Here is an 18,047-nt window from a genome sequence, read left to right as displayed (position 1 = left end):
TAGGTTGACCTTAAACGCTGCCTGCGCTAACCCCTCATAGGCATCGAGGCCTAAGCGTGAACGACAAAGCCCCCACTGACTTCCTGCGCCTAACTGCGACACCGTCGTTTCCACTGAGCTCAACTAACTGTACAGCGAGGCGGGAATTGCGGGCAAATGCGGCATGAGCTCTTGGAACACCCCGGTGTGTCTGTCTTTTCCTCCCAGCTTCCTGGACAAGATCGATGTCATCAAGCAGGCTGACTACGTGCCCAGTGACCAGGTACGCAGAGTTCTCAGAATCAGAGGACTTGGAGCCCCCTTTCCAAGCTCGTCAGGATCTCTGCGCCCGCCCAGTGGGCGGTTGTTAATATTCCAGTTGGATTCGGTGAGATCCACTGACCCGGGTTTTGTTTTTAGGATCTGCTTCGCTGCCGCGTCCTGACTTCTGGAATCTTTGAGACCAAGTTCCAGGTGGACAAAGTCAACTTCCAGTAAGTGAACGATCCCCTTCTCAGAACGGACGCGTTTCCTTCTGTCCCGCCAGCAGCAGAGTGGCGGGACGGCGTCAGCCCTGTGGGGTGACCGGGTGTCCTCTGTCTCCCGCAGCATGTTCGACGTGGGTGGCCAGCGTGACGAGCGCCGCAAATGGATCCAGTGCTTCAACGGTACGCAGGCCGCGAGGAGCTCTGCTCTGGGGACACTCCGCTCTCTTGACTGTTAAAGGTCATTCTCGCCTCTAACCCACACTGCTTCTGCTTTCTTGGGCCGCAGATGTGACTGCCATTATCTTCGTGGTGGCCAGCAGCAGCTACAACATGGTCATTCGGGAGGACAATCAGACCAACCGCCTGCAGGAGGCTCTGAACCTCTTCAAGAGCATCTGGAACAACAGGTGTGTGGTGCCCCGCCCCCCAGCTTCTCCCAGTTCTCTCACCCCGGGGTCCTGTCCCCGATCTCCAGGCCCCGTGCAAGGACCTTAAACCTGCACCCTCTCTGCCAGATGGCTGCGCACCATCTCCGTGATCCTGTTCCTCAACAAGCAAGACCTGCTCGCTGAGAAAGTCCTCGCTGGAAAATCGAAAATTGAGGACTACTTTCCAGAATTTGCTCGCTACACTACTCCCGAGGATGGTACGTACGACCTCCTGCCGAGGGCCGGGGCCTGTATGCTCCCGAATATGCCGGACGTGTCCGTTCCCGGAGGGTTTTCATGCCAGTGGAGTTTAAGAGTCCCCTCAATGAACAACCTCTAGAAGAAAGGAAGCCTCTCTGCGTTCCCGCCCCCAGACTCTAAGGGAGCTTGTAGGGAAGCAAGAGAAGCTTCTTTCTGCCTATTTGCCTATGGAGAAATGAAGGGGCCCCGGTGATGCCAGCTCTCTGGCTCTGCTCGCTGAATGACCTTACCCCGATTTTTCTGTTCTTCGTAGCTACTCCCGAGCCCGGAGAGGACCCACGCGTGACCCGGGCCAAGTACTTCATCCGCGACGAATTTCTGGTGAGTAGAGACCCTTCTCTGGTTCTCTCTTGTTCTTTTTCTCAGCGGTGTGGATTGACTGACTTAAATGTGGGGACCGACCTCTCCAGTTCCCTTGTGTTTCACCCAGGACCGGTGTGAACTTTAGCGGAACCTCGGTAGCCGGTCGATAGTCTGTGGTAGGTGCCCCGCGGGTGACGGTGGGGACGGTGTGGTCTGACCGTGTCGTCGTGTGTTTGTGCCACAGAGAATCAGCACTGCCAGTGGAGACGGGCGTCACTACTGCTATCCCCACTTCACTTGCGCCGTGGACACCGAGAACATCCGCCGTGTGTTCAACGACTGCCGTGACATCATTCAGCGCATGCACCTTCGTCAGTACGAGCTGCTCTAAGAAGGGAACACCCAAATTTAAGTCAAGCCTTGAGCACAATTAATTAAGAGTGAAACGTAATTGTACACGCAGTTGATCACCCACCATAGGGCAGGATTAACAACGCAGCCTTTCCTTTCCCCCCCAAGTGATTTTTGCGAAACCCCCTCTTCCCTTCAGCTTGCTTAAATATTCCAAATTTAGAAAGCTTAAGGCGGCCTACAGAGAAAAAAAAAAAAAACAAAGGCCACAAAAGTTCCCTCTCTCTTTCAGTAAATAAAATAACAGCAGCGAACAGAAATAATGAAATAAAAGAAATAAATGAAATAAAAGAAATAAATGAAATAAATGAAATAAATATTGTCTTGTGCAGCATTAAAAAAAATCAAAATAAAAATTAAATGTGAGCAAAAGGATGCGAGTCCTGCCGGTTATTTACGGTTTCGAGCAAAAGCCCCCTCGTTCGTGGTCTTAACCACGTATCAGAAGTCGTTAACCTAACGTGGGTTTCTGAAAACAATTTGCAGATAAAGTCCACCCCTGCCCTGGACCCAAGCCCGGGCCCCACACAAAACCATTAGCCAGTGTAAAGAATTCGGCATTGACCATCGATGGCCGTCTTCTCCGTTGGATCAACCTCCCTTGTACAGGTCTTCACAGTGTGCCTGCTGGACCTGGAGTCTCTCCCAAATGGGTGTCAGGTCTGGGGCTCCCCGGCTAGCTGGAGGATATGGACTCAGTTATGTGGGGGGAAATGGGAGGAAGTCAGTGTTGCCAATGCACGAGGGAAGGTGGGATTACTCATGAGACGGTGTGCGACGTGGGCCCGGAGCCAATCACCCCGTCGTGCACTTTACATCTCTTACGATTCTGTCGGTTATCCCTCGAAGCTGGGGACACGATGGAACGGGAGCCATCGAATAGAAAGACACAGTTTTGAAACAAATGGTTAAACATTTGGGGGAAACTTAAGCTGGATCCCTACCTTGTTCCATACACCAGGGAATTTTATGTGGCTCAATCATATGATTAAATACAAACAAGTACTTGAAAAAGGATATTTTTACAGTTAAAATACTGGTTTGTAGAAGGCCTAGGCATGACCTAATATCCAAAAGCCACAGGGGTGGGGTGGACTATACGATACGAAGATCACATGAAACAAAATATGAAGGGGGTGGAGACTGGGTGAAGATCTCTAACAAAGAGTTGATTTCCCTAATAAGCACAATACTCTTAAAAGCTAATCAACAGTCGTAGAAATGCAAAGTATGCGAACATACAGTTTAAAAAAGAAGACACAATTAACATCAGGAAAAACGGGGAGTCTCCTAATGCACGACAAAGTTGCATTGTTGGGGGTGGGGGTGGTCAGCCTTCAGAGGCCCCACATGGAACTCATTAAAGCTATAATGAACCGTGGCTTGAACCTGGGGTCTACTGGAGCCACCTTGATCTTCATCCCCGGGCTCATCCCTTAAGCTTGTGGTCCCCCCGGCACTGCTTCCTGGAGCAGCGGAAGTGCACCACCAACCACCGCACCCTCTGAAACTGGTCAAATGAAACATTAAGTTGATTCTGTAAATCAGACCAAAACTCCACTTATTTTCCAGGTAAAGTTAATCCGAACCAAATTAATCCTCTAGCACACATAGCTCATCAGAAGTGAGCAAAATCTAAGCCCCAAGGAGGGAAGAGAAAGTAGCAAATAACCCATTTCCATAAACCCTTCGAAAGCTTCCTATGTAATACTCCATCCACATAAAAACTGTGTGTATGCTATGCAGATTTAATCGCAAAACAACCCTTAAAAGCCCCCCCAAATACACACTCCCCCAAATTAATAGCAATCTACGTAAGAGGTTATGCAAATATGGCCAAAGACCAGCCCACCAATCCCCATCATCCTCCAAAGTACTCCAAATACATAACTAAAACCTGTATACCAGCCATCAAGACCACGGCCCACCAAGATGACCGACTCTCCCAAAATGGCTGCCTGTATGCCCCCTCCGTAGAAATCCCAGAACCTTCTCTGAATAATCCACATAAGATTACCGTAACACTAGCCACAGATCCATCAAAATTAGCAAACAAATCCTCAGGCCATAGAGCAGTTACACCAAGAACATGATACCCCAGAACCCTACCCCCCTCGCTGGTCCACACTGGCACACACTTTATAATGACCTCCAGAGGGAGGGTCATAAAAGCCACAATTATCCAGTACCTGTTATGTGCCAACCACTGCCCAATGAGCTTGTTTTGGCCATCACCACCATTTTACCAAGGAGTCAACAGAGGCGTAGAGAGGCCAAAGCACCTTGCTACAAGAAACATGGCTAGTAAACAGGGAAAATGGGCTTCAAACTCAGGTAGCCAAACCCCACTGCTTGACTACCACACCATACTGTCCTTCTAGAAGATACAGAAAAAAGAGGGAAAGGTCTCCTTTGTTCTTTCCAGGATGCCAGCTGTCAGGAGTCCATGACTTGTGACCCCAAAGGGAAATCCTGCAGGGCTCTCCTGGATTCCAGAGCCAGTCAGGTGGTCATGGGACAGATGGGTTGGTGATGGAGCAGGGAGGGGGTCCTGTTCCCTCAGAGAGTGGCGTTGGACATACTCCTGCCCTCCCACCAGTTCAGAGGTTTGCTGTGGGGCCACTGTCGGTCACTCAAATGTGTCTGAGGGTTCCTTCTATTCCTCAGGACTTACTCCTTCTACTTAAAACATTCCCATTTCTGTTTTCCCTCTGAGCTGGCCCCAAACATAACTTGTAGAGGGCTACTTTAAAATCTAAAATCTAAGATCTTCAGAAAGCCAAATAATTATGAAGAATTTCATCTAAATCTTCGATTACAAGTAGCCATTAGTTTTTAAAATTTCAGCTGAATTTTACATCTCTGTTTGAATGCAGAACAACCTATTTTTCTACAGGTAACAGTTTGTTAATCACAATGTTTTAGGTATCACTTTTGTTACTCACGGTGTTTTAGATACCACTTTCCAAAGGTACATAGACTACATATAACTACGGACCTTTTAGAGAATAAATAAAAACATAGTAATAAACCACCAAGCCCCCAATAAGGCCTAATATGAGGAGGGTCTAGAATTGAGCATAATCTTTTTTTTATTTTTTTTTTAATGTTTTATTTATTTTTGAGACAGAGAGAGACAGAGCATGAATGGGGGAGGGGCAGGGAGAGGGAGACACAGAACCCAAACAGGCTCCAGGCTCTGAGCCTTCAGCACAGAGCCCGACGTGGGGCTCGAACTCTCGAACCGCAAGATCACGACTTGAGCCGAAGTCAGACGCTCAACCGACTGAGCCACCCAGGCGCCCCGAGCGTAATCTTTATCCATCTTCATTTTTATTTAAATGTGGGCAAAATCACACCCCCAAAATGACCATCACTGCAAAACCCTTCTATGTCAAATGGCATTCTCTTCTAATGGTTTCTTGGACATCTGGTCATCTCTTTATACAACAAATGTATGGGGATCCCGTGTGGGACCTCAGCCAGCCACTGAGAGTTTTGCTCTCGTGGGGTTTCTATTCTATCAGGGGAGGCATACATTTACTAAATAAATAATCTAAAGAATTCCAGATGGTGACAACATCTCTGAGCTAATGACAAGACTGGGGCAATGGGGAATGGGAAGTACTTGGGGAGGGATTCCACTTGAGGTAGAAGAGCCAGAGAGGGCCTCCCGAGGGAGGTGACTTTTCTTATGGGAATGCAAAAGATGAGAAGGGGCTAGCCATCCATATATGAGTAGCTAACATCAGTATTTTTTATTAATATTGATTATTAAAGCATTGTACTTGGGGCACCTGGCTGGCTCGGTCGGTGGAGCATGCATTTCTTGATCTTGGGGTCATGAGTTCAAGCCCACATTGGGTGTAGCGATTATTTAAATAAATAAAAAACTAAAAAAAACACACATTATAATTAATTCCTATGGGTCACTTTACCATGGGATTAAGTGCTGTCCTAGGCCCTTTTTGTGGACTATCTCATTTAATCTCTTTGAAACCCTTTGAGGATGCGTCCTATCATCTGTACAAGATGTACCCAATCTGTACCCCGCTGTACAAAATTGTGAAAAGTGATATCTAAAACACTCTGAATAATTTATGCAAATTATGCTTTTAACAACAGTTACACTAAAAACGCCACTGCAGTAAGCACTTAGTTTGAGGGATTGCTACCCAGGTTCCTATTTTAGAGTTAGGGGATTTGGTGTCTCTGTGATAATCTTTCTGTGCTTAATTAAACACTCCTATACTATGAACAACTCAAGTTTTCCGGTTTTGTCTCATTTATCCTCTGTATCGGTTAAGAATGTGTCCGGCTGCACATAACAGACCCCTGACCTGGAGTGGCACAGATGAAAAGAGGCTTGTAACTCACTTCACAAGAATCCTGAAGAATTCTGAGGGTGGTTTCTGATGTTATTTAAGCAGCTCATCAATGGCAGGCCGAGGCCTCCACGATTCTCTTGGCTTCTCTCTCAGGCTCACAAGACGGTATCACATCTTAGCCCAAGGCAGAGAGGACAGGGACAGACAGGCCGGCCAACTCCCTCTTTTATCAGGAACGCAAATGCTTTGTAGCTGCCCTTCCATTTTCTCCACCATGTGAAATACACACAGATGCCTGGATAGCAAGATAGTTAGATGCTAGATAAGTAGCTAGGTAGCTGGGCAGACAGAAAAATATATATTTAATATCTCTCTCTCTCTCTCTCACACACATACACACACACACACACACACACACACGATTGATAATTTTCTGTGGCACAGACCTTGAAGGAACATCTAGAAAGATATATCGAGTTCCTGCAGTTTTTAAGGATTGGGGAAGAAGACAGGAAGAAACTTTCAAATCATAAGAGATTAATTTGTAGAATTCTATGTAAATCAGTTTGAAAGCCTAGATGAAATAGATGGTTGTCCAGAAAAAACACTGTATCTCAAAACTGACCCCAGGGGAGACTAAATAAATAAATAAATAAATTCTAAGCAAATCAGTTACCATAATACAGAGCCTAGTGAAGCACCATGACAAGGCGGCTCGGGGCTCTTGCTGGAGTGGGGAGGCAGTGAGTGGAAGGAAACATGAGGGAGGCTTTGGGGGCATCTGTTTCTAGACCTAACTGCTGATTAAACAACTGTGAGAAAATTTATTGAGCTATACACCTATGATTCATGCAGATTTCAGTCTGCATACTTAACAAATGTATACTTCGAAACGAGAGAAAGGAAGAAGGCACCAGACCCAGGTCGTTTTGCAGAGAATTCTATGAAACTGTTAAAGATCAAATAATTCTAATGCTGCTTAAATTATTCCAGAGTATAACCAAAGGAAAATTTCAAAGTTATTATTGTAAAGCAAGTATAACATGGATTCTAAGACATGCCAAACACTGCATCCGAAAATAAAATTATAGACCAATCTCACTTACGGTATCAGTGTGAAAATCTTTTTTTTTTTTTATTAAAAAAATTTTTTTTTCAACTTTTATTTATTTTTGGGACAGAGAGAGAGAGAGCGAGCATGAACGGGGGAGGGGCAGAGAGAGAGGGAGACACAGAATCGGAACCAGGCTCCAGGCTCTGAGCCATCAGCCCAGAGCCTGACGCGGGGCTTGAACTCACAGACCGCGAGATCGTGACCTGGCTGAAGTCGGACGCTTAACCGACTGCGCCACCCAGGCGCCCCCAGTGTGAAAATCTTAAAATAGAAGCAAACAGAATCCAGTATTACACTTAAAAAATAATACATCCTGGGGCGCCTGGGTGTCTCAGTCGGTTGGGCGTCCAACTTTGGCTCAGGTCACGATCTCATGGTTTGTGAGTTCAAGCCCCACGTCAGGCTCTGTGCTGGACAGCTCAGAGCCTGGAGCCTGCTTTGGATTCTGTGTCTCCTCTCTCTGCCCCTCCCCCACTCTCACTTTGTTTCACTCTGTCTCTCAAAAATAAATAAGCGTAGGGGCGCCTGGGTGGCGCAGTCGGTTAAGCGTCCGACTTCAGCCAGGTCACGATCTCGCGGTCCGTGAGTTCGAGCCCCGCGTCGGGCTCTGGGCTGATGGCTCAGAGCCTGGAGCCTGGTTCCGATTCTGTGTCTCCCTCTCTCTCTGCCCCTCCCCCGTTCATGCTCTGTCTCTCTCTGTCCCAAAAAAAAATAAGTAAACGTTGAAAAAAAAAATTAAAAAAAAAATAAATAAACGTAAAAAAATAAAAAAATAATAATAATACATCATGCCTAGGGGAGATGTACTCTACAAATGCAAGGTTGGTTCAATATTAGCAGAACAGCAATATGTGCCAAAATTTAATACCCATTTATATTTTGGAAATCCAATAAAACAGTAATCAATGGGTGCCTTCTTAATGTAATGACTACATGTATACTATATATACATATATATAACATATCTCTGTATAATATACGTAGTACACCGTATATGTGCATATATAGTACCTAAAATATACTTTATCTCCTACATGTTTTATATATTAATACACTAAATATTATAAATATATTAATTATACTTAAGTATATTATTTATATTAATAATTGATTATGCAACCAATTACTATAGACATATTAAATATCTATAAAATTTTTTTCTCCCCAAACCAACATTTTACTTAATGAGAAACCTCTAAAAGCAGGAACAAGCAGGAACCTCTAATGTCAGGAACAAGAAACAAAAAAGACAAGGATGCCATATTGCCATACTATTTATCATTGTATTGGAAATACACACTAATTCAATTAGACAAAAGAAAGCAATTAAAGGCTTGAGAACTCGAAAGAAAGAAGTAAAACTTCTATTTTTATCTTTCACTGCAAATGATGTAAGTAGCAGGAGTCCCCCCAAAAAATCCACAGAAAAATTACTAAAAAGTAAGAATGTAGTAAAGAACAGGTTTATGAGATCAACATGAAATATCAGTAGTCTTTCAACAATAGATAGAACATCCAGACAGGAAGTCAATAAACAGGTGACATGAACAATACTATCGACCAAGTAGACCTAACAGATATATACAGAACTTTCTTCTGAGCAGGAACAGGATAAATCAACGTTAGGTCACAAAACAAATCTTAACAAATTTAAGAAGACCAAAATTATTCTAAGTGTCTTTCCCATCCAAAATGAAATAAAACTAGAAATCACTAAGTAACAGTAAGAAATGAGAAAATTCAAATATGTAGAAACTAAACAATACATTCTTGAATGACTTTGGGGTCAAAGAGGAAATTAAAAGGAATTTTAAGATTTTTATTTATTGTTTGTTTAAAAAAAAGTTTTTAGGTTTATTGATTTGTTTTGGGAGAGACAGAGACAGTGCAAGTGGGGGAGGGACAGAGAGAGGAGGAGACAGAGAACCCCGAGCAGGCTCCACGCTGCCAGCCCAGAGCCCGATGTGGGGGCCAAACCCACGAAACTGCGAGATCATGACCTGTACCAGAACCAAGAGTTGGACGCCTAGCCAACTGAGCCACCCAGGCCAGGTGGCCCAGATTTTCTTTTTAAGTAACCTCTACACTCAACACGGAGCTCAAACCCACAACCCTGAGATCAAGAGTCACGTGCTCCACCAACTGAGCCAGCCAGGCACCCCGAGGGGAATTTTAGAAGTACCTTGAGACAGACAAAAATGAAGATACAACACACCAAAACCTAAGGGATGCAGCGAACAGAGTACTAAGGGGGACGTTTATAGTGATCAACACCTACATTAAACAAGAGGAAAGATCTCAAAATAAACAACCTAACTTTACACCTCAAGGAACTAGAGAAAACAAACTAAGCATAAAGCTAGCAAAAGAAAGGAAATAATAAGATATGGGCAGACATATATCAAATATAAAAACAACAGGAAAGAAACCCCAAAAGTTGGTTCTTTGAGAAGATAAACGAAAGCAACAAACCCTTAGCCAGACTAAGAAGAAAAGGGAGAAGACTCGGGAGCATGTGGCTGGCTCAGTCTGTGGAGCAAGTGACTTTTGATCGAGGTCCTGGGTTTGAGTCCCAACTTGAGTGCAGAAGTTGCTTAAAAATAATTTTTTTTTAAAAAAAGAGAAAAGAATCAAATTTAAAAAATCAGAAATGGGGGCACCTGGGTGGCTCAGTCAGTTAAGCGTCCGACTTTGGCTCAGGTCATGATCTCGTGATTCGTGAGTTCGAGCCCCGCGTCCGGCTCTGTGCTGACAGCCTGGAGCCTGGAGCCTGGAGCCTGGAGCCTGCTTCGGATTCTGTGTCTCCCCCTCTCTCTGTCCCTCCCGTGCTCTGTCTCTCTCTCTCTGGTCTCTCAATAATAAACATTAAAAAATTAAAAAAAAAAAAAAGAAGAGTTATAAGGGAATATTATGAACAGTTCTATGCCAACAAACTGGATAACGCAGAAGTAGATAAACTCTTAGAAACATATAACCTACCAAAACTGAGTAAGAAGAAACAGAAAGCCTGAACAAACCAATAACAATGAAGGAGACTGTATCAGTAATCAAAACTCTCCCAACAAAGAAAAGCCCAGGACCAGATGGCTTCATGGGTGAATTCTACCAAAGATTCAAAGAAGATTTAATACCAATTCTTCTTAAACTCTTCCAAAATAACAGAGAAAGAGGGAAGACACCCAAACTCATTTTATGAATCTAGTATCACCCTGACACCAAAGCCAGATAAAGATACCACAAGAAAAGAAAACTACAGGCCAATATCTCTGATGAACACAGATGCAGAAATCCTCAGTGAAATACTAACAAACCAAACTTAACAGCACATTAAAAGGATCATACACCATGACCCAGTGGGATTTACCCCCTTAAGATGCAAAGATAATTCAATATATGCAAATCAATCAATGTGATACAATACATTAACAAAATGAAGGATAAAAAATTACATGAGCATCTCGACTGATGCAGAAAAACCTTTGACAAAGTTCAATATCCACTCACGGTAAAAACTCTCGACAAAATAGGTACAGAAGGAACTCACCTCAACCCGGGAAAGGTCAACATGAAAAAAGTCCACAGCTAATACCATAATCAATGGGGGGAAACTCAAAGCTTTGTCCTCCAAGATCCAGTACAAGGCAAGAATGCTAACTCTTGCCACTTCTGTTCAACATAGTACTGGAAACTGTAGCCAGAACAATTAGACAAGAAAAAGAAGTAAAAGGCATTCAAATCGGAAAGGAAGAAGCAGACGTATCTCTGTTTGCAGGTGACTGGATTCACGTATGTGGAAAACTCTAAAGACTCAAAAACAAAAACTGTTAGAATAAATGAATTCAGCAAACTTGCAAAATTAAAAATCAACACATAAAAATTAGTCACGTTTCTCTACACGAACAATAAACTATCCAAAGAGGAAGTTAATTTTTTTGTCAATTTTTTTAACGTTTATTTATTTTTGACAGAGAGAGAGAGACAGAGCATGAGAAAGGGAGGGGCAGAGAGGGAGACACAGAATCGGAGGCCGGCTCCAGGCTCCGAGCTGTCAGCACAGAGCCCGACGCGGGGCCCGAACGCACAAACCACGAGATCATGACCTGAGCCAAAGTCGGTCGCTCAACCGACTGAGCCCCCCAGCGACAGAAATGTTTTAACTCTCCTCCCACACCAGAGGCCTTTTCAGTTTGGCCTCAGAAGCCAGAAACCAGCTGTTCCTTGAGGAAAGAAGGTTAATAACAACACAGGGGGTGCTGTGCTACAAGAATAGACTCAAGATGCGGTGGCCACTGAACTTGGTATCTTGGGAACGGAGACTGCTACTGTCAGAGGCAGACAATCAGAGACCTACAACTACTTGCTTGCTAAGAAACTGAAGAGGAAATCTCAAGAACATACACAGAAGAATTAGACAAACATGTAGATGACTATATGCATGGTGGCAAAAAAAAAAGGGGGGGGTCAAAGGAAGAGGAAAATGGGCAAGGTCATCTCACACAGAAACAACCTGCTAAAGAGAGTCTGGGGGACAGACTAGAAATGAACTATCAAGGCCGGCAGGAGATCGCAGAGGACGATCTGCAAGAGAAAGTGGCTGATGAAATTTCATTCAGGTTGCAGAAACCAAAGAGAGATCTGATAAGCAGTGAGGCTGACTGGGGAACAAAGGGTCAGCTGAACTTCTGATGGAAACCGCTGAAGTCGCCTCAATGGCGGCCTTTCCACAATGCACGCTGGTTGAAGACCAGGTGGCGTTTTCCTGAATCTCCTGAAACCCATTCCTAGTGTCGATGAGGAACAAATTAAGGACGTTTTCTGCGCTGGAAATCAAAAGGAGTATGAACATAAAAAGGCTGCTCGGAAGAGAGGAACACAAGCGTTGGGGGGAGAAAAGATGAAACAAGCTATTTAAGAATCTAGATGTTCAACAAGTTGACAAGACATGATGAGAAACGTCTGCAAGTGATATGAATGAGGGGCTGGCCTCTCTCTCTCTTTTTAATGTTTATTTTTGAGAGAGAGAGAGAGCGCGCGTGCGCGCAAGCGGGGGAGGGGCAGAGAGAGAGGGAGACGCAGAATCCGAAGCAGGGCTCCAGGCTCTGAGCTGCCGGCACAGAGCTCGACGCGGGGCTCGAACTCATACACTGCGAGATATGACCTGAGCTGAAGTCAGACGCTTGCTTAACCGACTGAGCCACCCAGGCGCCCCTGGGGCTGGCCTCTCTTGACAAGCCGCTGGGAGGCCGGGGAGAGACAAAGGTGGCCGCAGAGAAGCCATCAAGGTGATGATTCTCATGATTTGGACTGGGTATCTTTCAGTACATTTTGAAGCATAAGCCTTTCTAAAATAACATTGTAAGAAGCCATTTCTACTGAGATTGCTTTGTTTCACTTCGCACTGATAAACAAAAAAATCTGGAGAGAAAGAACTGTTTTCTTGTTTAAAAAAGAATTGCATTTGTGGGGAAATGAATGTTATTGACAGAAACATTTCTCAAGTCTGACAAAATACTTAAAAGTATATAGCAGAGGATTTAATTTCTCAATCTGTTGTATGTGTCGTTACTAATCGATAATTACTTTTGGCCAGGCCATAGTAACATGCCGTTTAAAAATGCTTCCTTTTTCTGATTTATCATTGCAGTGAATTATGATTGATTTCAAAACATTCAATTAGGCACATAAATTGTTAAGCTATTACAAATGCATTCAAATTTAGTTTTTCTGTGTTCTAAGAACTTTTAGGCAATTTTAAGGATAGAGACTAAAATTAAAATAGGTTCCTACTGATGGCTTTTCCCACTTATTTGTCCAGAAGTAAATTAACATCAGAAGCTTTTCAAAGCAGTATTGTTTCTTAACTTTAACTCTGTTTTCGACTTCTTTTTAATTAGCTTGACCATACACTAAATACTACATGTGATCTGTACCTGTGTAATCACCATGGACATTTAAAAATTTTGCAGTGGTTGCCTGCCTAAGACTATTTTGCCTTATGTTTAAAAAGTTGGGTATAAGGGTGCCTGGGTGGCTCAGTCGGTTGGGCGGCCGACTTCGGCTCAGGTCATGATCTCGCGGTCCATGAGTTCGAGCCCCGCATCGGGCTCTGTGCTGACAGCTCAGAGCCTGGAGCCTGTTTCAGATTCTGTGTCTCCCTCTCTCTGACCCTCCCCCGTTCATGCTCTGTCTCTCTCTGTCTCAAAAATAAATAAACGTTAAAAAAATTTTTAATTAAAAAAATAAAAAATTTAAAAAAATTAAAAAAAAGAGTTGGGTATTAAAAATGTTACATTGGCAAAAAAGAAAAGAAAAGAAAAGAAAAGAAGAGAAAAGAGAAAGAAAGAAAGAAAGAAAGAAAGAAAGAAAGAAAGAAAGAAAGAAAGAAAGAAAGAAAAGAAAAGAAAAGAAAAGAAAAGAAAAGGAAGGAAATCCCATTCACAACAGCAACAACAAAAAAAATAAAATACTTATGTATAAACTTAACCAAAGAGGTGAAAGACTGGTACACTGAAATTATAAAATGTTAATGAAGGAAATTAAAGACAACACAGGTGAATGGAAAGACATCCCATGTTCATGGACTGAGAAATAAATATTGTTAAAATGTCTGTACTACCCCAAATTATCTACAAATTCAATGTACTCTCTAGCAAAATCCCAAAGGCATTTTTTACAGAAATAGAAAAAAAGTCCTAAAATTATTGTGGAACAAAACACTTCAAAATAATCAAAGCTATCATGAATAAGAAGAAAAACGCTAAAGGCATCACACTTTAAAATATATTTCAAAACATATTACAAAGCTACAGTAATCAAAACACTATGGTGTTGACATAAAAATGGACATATAGACCAATGGAACAGAATAGAGAGCCCCAAAATAAATCCTCACATCCATGGTCAATTGATTTTTGACAAGAGTACTAATGAAGAACAGGACAATCTCTTTACTAAAGGGTATAGGGAAAACGGGATATCCACATGCCAAAGAATGAAACTGGACTCTTATCTCACACCATATACACAAATCAACTTAAAATGGATTGAAGACATAAATGTAAGAGCAATTCTAATTAATGGAAGAAAACATAGTGGAACAGCTTATAGACTGGTTTGGACAATGATTTTTTTGGATGTCGCCAAAAGCACAGGCAGCAAAAGCACAAAAGAGACAAACAGGATGACATCAAACTAAAAGCCTTCTGCATAGCAACAGAAACCACGAACAGAGTAAAAAGGCAACCAACCTATGGAACGGGAGAATGTATGTGCAAACCATACTTCTGATAAGGGGTTAATACCCAAAATATATATCCAAAAGCATAGCAAAAACCCCAAATAACCCAGTTACAAAATAGACAAAGGACCTGAATAGATATTTCTCAAAAGAAGAAACACAAATGACCGAAAGGTATATAAAAGGTGTTCAATATCACTGATCACCAGAGAAATGCAAATCAAAACTTCCATAAGACATCACCTTACGCCTATCAGAACGGCTGTTGTCAAAAAGGCAAAAAGATGCGTGTTGATGAGGATGTGTGGAATAGGAAATCCTTGTACGCTGCTGATGGCAATGTAAATTGGTACAGCCGTTACGGAAAACCTCAAAAATTAAAACAGAACGAACTCATGATCCAGCAACCCCACATCTAGGCAGAGAGCCAAAAGGAATGTAATCAGTATCTTGAAGAGAGATTTACTCTCCCGTGTTCACTGGTGTTACAATAACCACCACAAGGAAACAACCTAAGTCTGTCTAGAGATGAACGGATAAAGAAAATGTTGCACAGACACACAACACAATACTACTCAGTCTTAAAAAAGAAGGAAGTCCTTGGGGCGCCTGGGGGGCTCTGTCGGTTGAGCGTCTGACTTCAGCTCAGGTCATGATCTCCCGGTTGGTGAGTTCGAGCCCCACGTCGGGCTCTGTGCCGACAGCTCGGAGCCTGGAGCCTGCTTCGGATTCCGTGTCTCCCTGTCTCTCTGCCCCTCCCCTGCTCATCCTCAGTCTTTCTGTCTCTCTCTCTCTCTCTCTCTCTCTCTCTCAAAATAAATAAAACATTAAAAACATTCTACAAAAAATTCTGCAAACTCTTTTATGTGTGACAGGGAATTAGAGTTCAAGGTCTGAAGGAATTCTAATCTTTTAGGTGTACCCACTGAAAGAAAATAACGATGCTCCCAGATAATCTAGCCGGGTGGAGGGCAGGGTGGGAGAGGGAGCAAGGGCGTGCCGGTAATGGCCCAACAGCAGGCTCCCTGGCACAGGGGGGTGGGGGGCAGGGGAGTCCTGGTCTGAAGTATTTGCCAATTTCCGAGACGTAAGCACGCCCATCGCTCCCAGTAGTACACCCCCCCAGCATGGAGTTGGGAAGGGAGGAGATCTTGGCAGACGGGGCGACCCAGCTACAGCACGTCACCAACTGGGCAGAGGCAAAACGGGACGGGCTGGGACTGGATATGTGCTGAAACCGAGTGATGCGGATGGGGGTTCGTTACACTATTCTAAATTTGTTTACTGAGCTATCACAGACATAACATTGTATTCGTTTTAGGTGCACCACATAATGATCGGATATATGTATATATATATATCCCAAAACCATCATCAGAGGAAGTTTAGTCAACATCCAACACCACTCATAGTTACAAAACCTTTCTTTTCCTATGATGACCACTTTTAAGACCTACCCTCTCAGGAGCTTCCAAACACACAATACAGGACAGTAAACTATCTTCACCATGCTGTACATTACAATCCCATGTCATCCTGTATATTCTTGACATTTCAACCAAAAATTTAAAAAGAAAAATCCTTGGGATACCTGGGTGGCTCAGTCGATTAAGGGTCTGACTCTCGATTTCGGCTCAGGTCATGATCTCAGGGTTCGTGAGTTTGAGCCCTGCATCAGGTTCTGTGCTGACAGCGTGGAGCCTGCTTGGGATCTCTGCCTCCCTCTCTCTGCCCCGCCCCCACTCACTCTCTTGCTCTCAAAACAAGTATTTTTTATTTTTAAAAAAATTTTTTTAACGTTTATTTATTTTTGAGACAGAGCATGAACGGGGGAGGGGCAGAGAGAGAGAGGGAGACACAGAATCGGAAGCAGGCTCCAGGCTCCGAACCATCAGCCCAGAGCCCGACGCGGGGCTCGAACTCACGGACCGGGAGATCGTGACCCGAGCTGAAGTCGGACGCTTAACCGACTGAGCCACCCAGGTACCCCACAAGTATTTTTTAAAAAACAAGAAATCTCCTGGGGCGCCTGGGTGGCGCAGTCGGTTAAGCGTCCGACTTCAGCCAGGTCACGATCTCGCGGTCCGTGAGTTCGAGCCCCGCGTCGGGCTCTGGGCTGATGGCTCGGAACCTGGAGCCTGTTTCCGATTCTGTGTCTCCCTCTCTCTCTGCCCCTCCCCCGTTCATGCTCTGTCTCTCTCTGTCCCAAAAATAAATAAACGTTGAAAAAAAAAATTAAAAAAAAAAAAATAAAAAACAAGAAATCTCCAAAAAAAAATGAAAACCCCTAAATTTCAAGATTAAAATGTTTAAATCTTTTTTTTTTTTTTTTGACGTTTATTTATCATTGAAAGACAGAGAGAGTCAGAGCGTGAGCAGGGGAGGGGCAGAGGGAGAGGGAGACACAGAATCCAAAGCAGGTTCAAGGCTCTGAGCTGTCAGCACAGAGCCCGACGCGGGGCTCAAACTCACCAACTGCAAGATCATGACCTGAGCCGAGGTTGGACGCTTCACCAAGTGAGCCACCCAGGCGCCCCTAAAATTTTTAAATCTTTTAATGTTACAATCGGTCATTGCAAACAATTATGACTAGGAACTGCATGAGCACATCAGTGGTCCGTGACTGCAGTAACAGCTACTATGCTACCTGCTCCACCCTGGTTTAAATGTTTTATAAGGAATAATGCAATGGGCTATTCGTATCCTGTTTTACAGATGAAGAAACTGAGGAGTAAAAAGCCAAACAATTTCTTTGGTTTATGTTCACGCAGCCAAAAATGCAGACTCGGGATTCAAATCCAGGCAGTCAGGCTCCAGAACTTGCAAAAAATACATAAAATACATATATGTATATATATATTATTGTTTATATATATATATGTATATGTATATATATATAGCTTATATATATATACACATATGTTTATTTTTGAGAGAGAGAGCACGAGCAAGGGAGGGGCAGAGAGGGAGACAGACACGGAATCGGAAGCAGGCTCCAGGCTCCACACTGACAGCACAGAGCCCCACAGAGTGGGGCTCAAACTCATGAACCGTGAGATCATGACCTGAGCCAAGTCGGATGCTTAACCGACTAAGCCACTCAGGAGCCCCCAGAACCTGCAATTTTAAAGTCTGACCCAAGACACTTTATTTTTTTTTTATTTATATATTTTTTTATTTCCTTAAGTAATCTCTAAGACCAACGTGGGGCTCGAATTCACGACCCCAAGGTCAAGAGTCACATGCTCTACTGAGCCAGCCAGGTACCCCGCTTAATTTAAAAAACCACCCCAAATTGGTAGATTGGAAATAAACTCTGTGATGCAGCCCACTGACAAAACACTGTTTAGAACTGTTTTCTGATCGCAAACTTGGTGAGTGCCTCCTTTAGACTAGAACCAGAGCAGATTACGGTGACCAAGGCAGATGTGGCTCCTGTCTTCACGAAGCACGCCTCTGGAGGAAGGCAAAGTACTTTCCTAACGTGGTATTTCACTG

General features: G+C 43.6%; 1 protein-coding gene and 1 pseudogene across 9 annotated transcripts in view; both read left to right on the top strand.

Annotated features, from left to right (window-relative positions):
• The window catches only part of LOC101098453 (guanine nucleotide-binding protein G(s) subunit alpha), a 54,452-nt gene extending 52,553 nt beyond the window's left edge, over nt 1–1,899 (top strand). For all 9 annotated transcript variants that reach the window (XM_045053435.1, XM_045053434.1, XM_023251063.2 and 6 more), the window contains 7 exons: nt 208–262; nt 400–473; nt 589–647; nt 754–874; nt 983–1,113; nt 1,410–1,477; nt 1,704–1,899. In XM_045053435.1, the coding sequence (XP_044909370.1) occupies nt 208–262; nt 400–473; nt 589–647; nt 754–874; nt 983–1,113; nt 1,410–1,477; nt 1,704–1,850 (655 nt within the window). In that variant the 3' untranslated portion in view covers nt 1,851–1,899. The remainder of the gene's footprint in view (nt 1–207; nt 263–399; nt 474–588; nt 648–753; nt 875–982; nt 1,114–1,409; nt 1,478–1,703) is intronic.
• Nucleotides 1,900–2,440: 541 nt separating this feature from the next.
• On the top strand, nt 2,441–12,297 carry LOC101088479 (annotated as a pseudogene).
• The last annotated feature ends 5,750 nt before the right edge of the window (nt 12,298–18,047 follow it).

Source organism: Felis catus, chromosome A3 (assembly GCF_018350175.1).
Source record: "Felis catus isolate Fca126 chromosome A3, F.catus_Fca126_mat1.0, whole genome shotgun sequence".
In the NCBI taxonomy this organism is placed as follows: domain Eukaryota; kingdom Metazoa; phylum Chordata; class Mammalia; order Carnivora; family Felidae; genus Felis; species Felis catus.
This window is presented reverse-complemented; position numbering and strand designations above follow the sequence as displayed.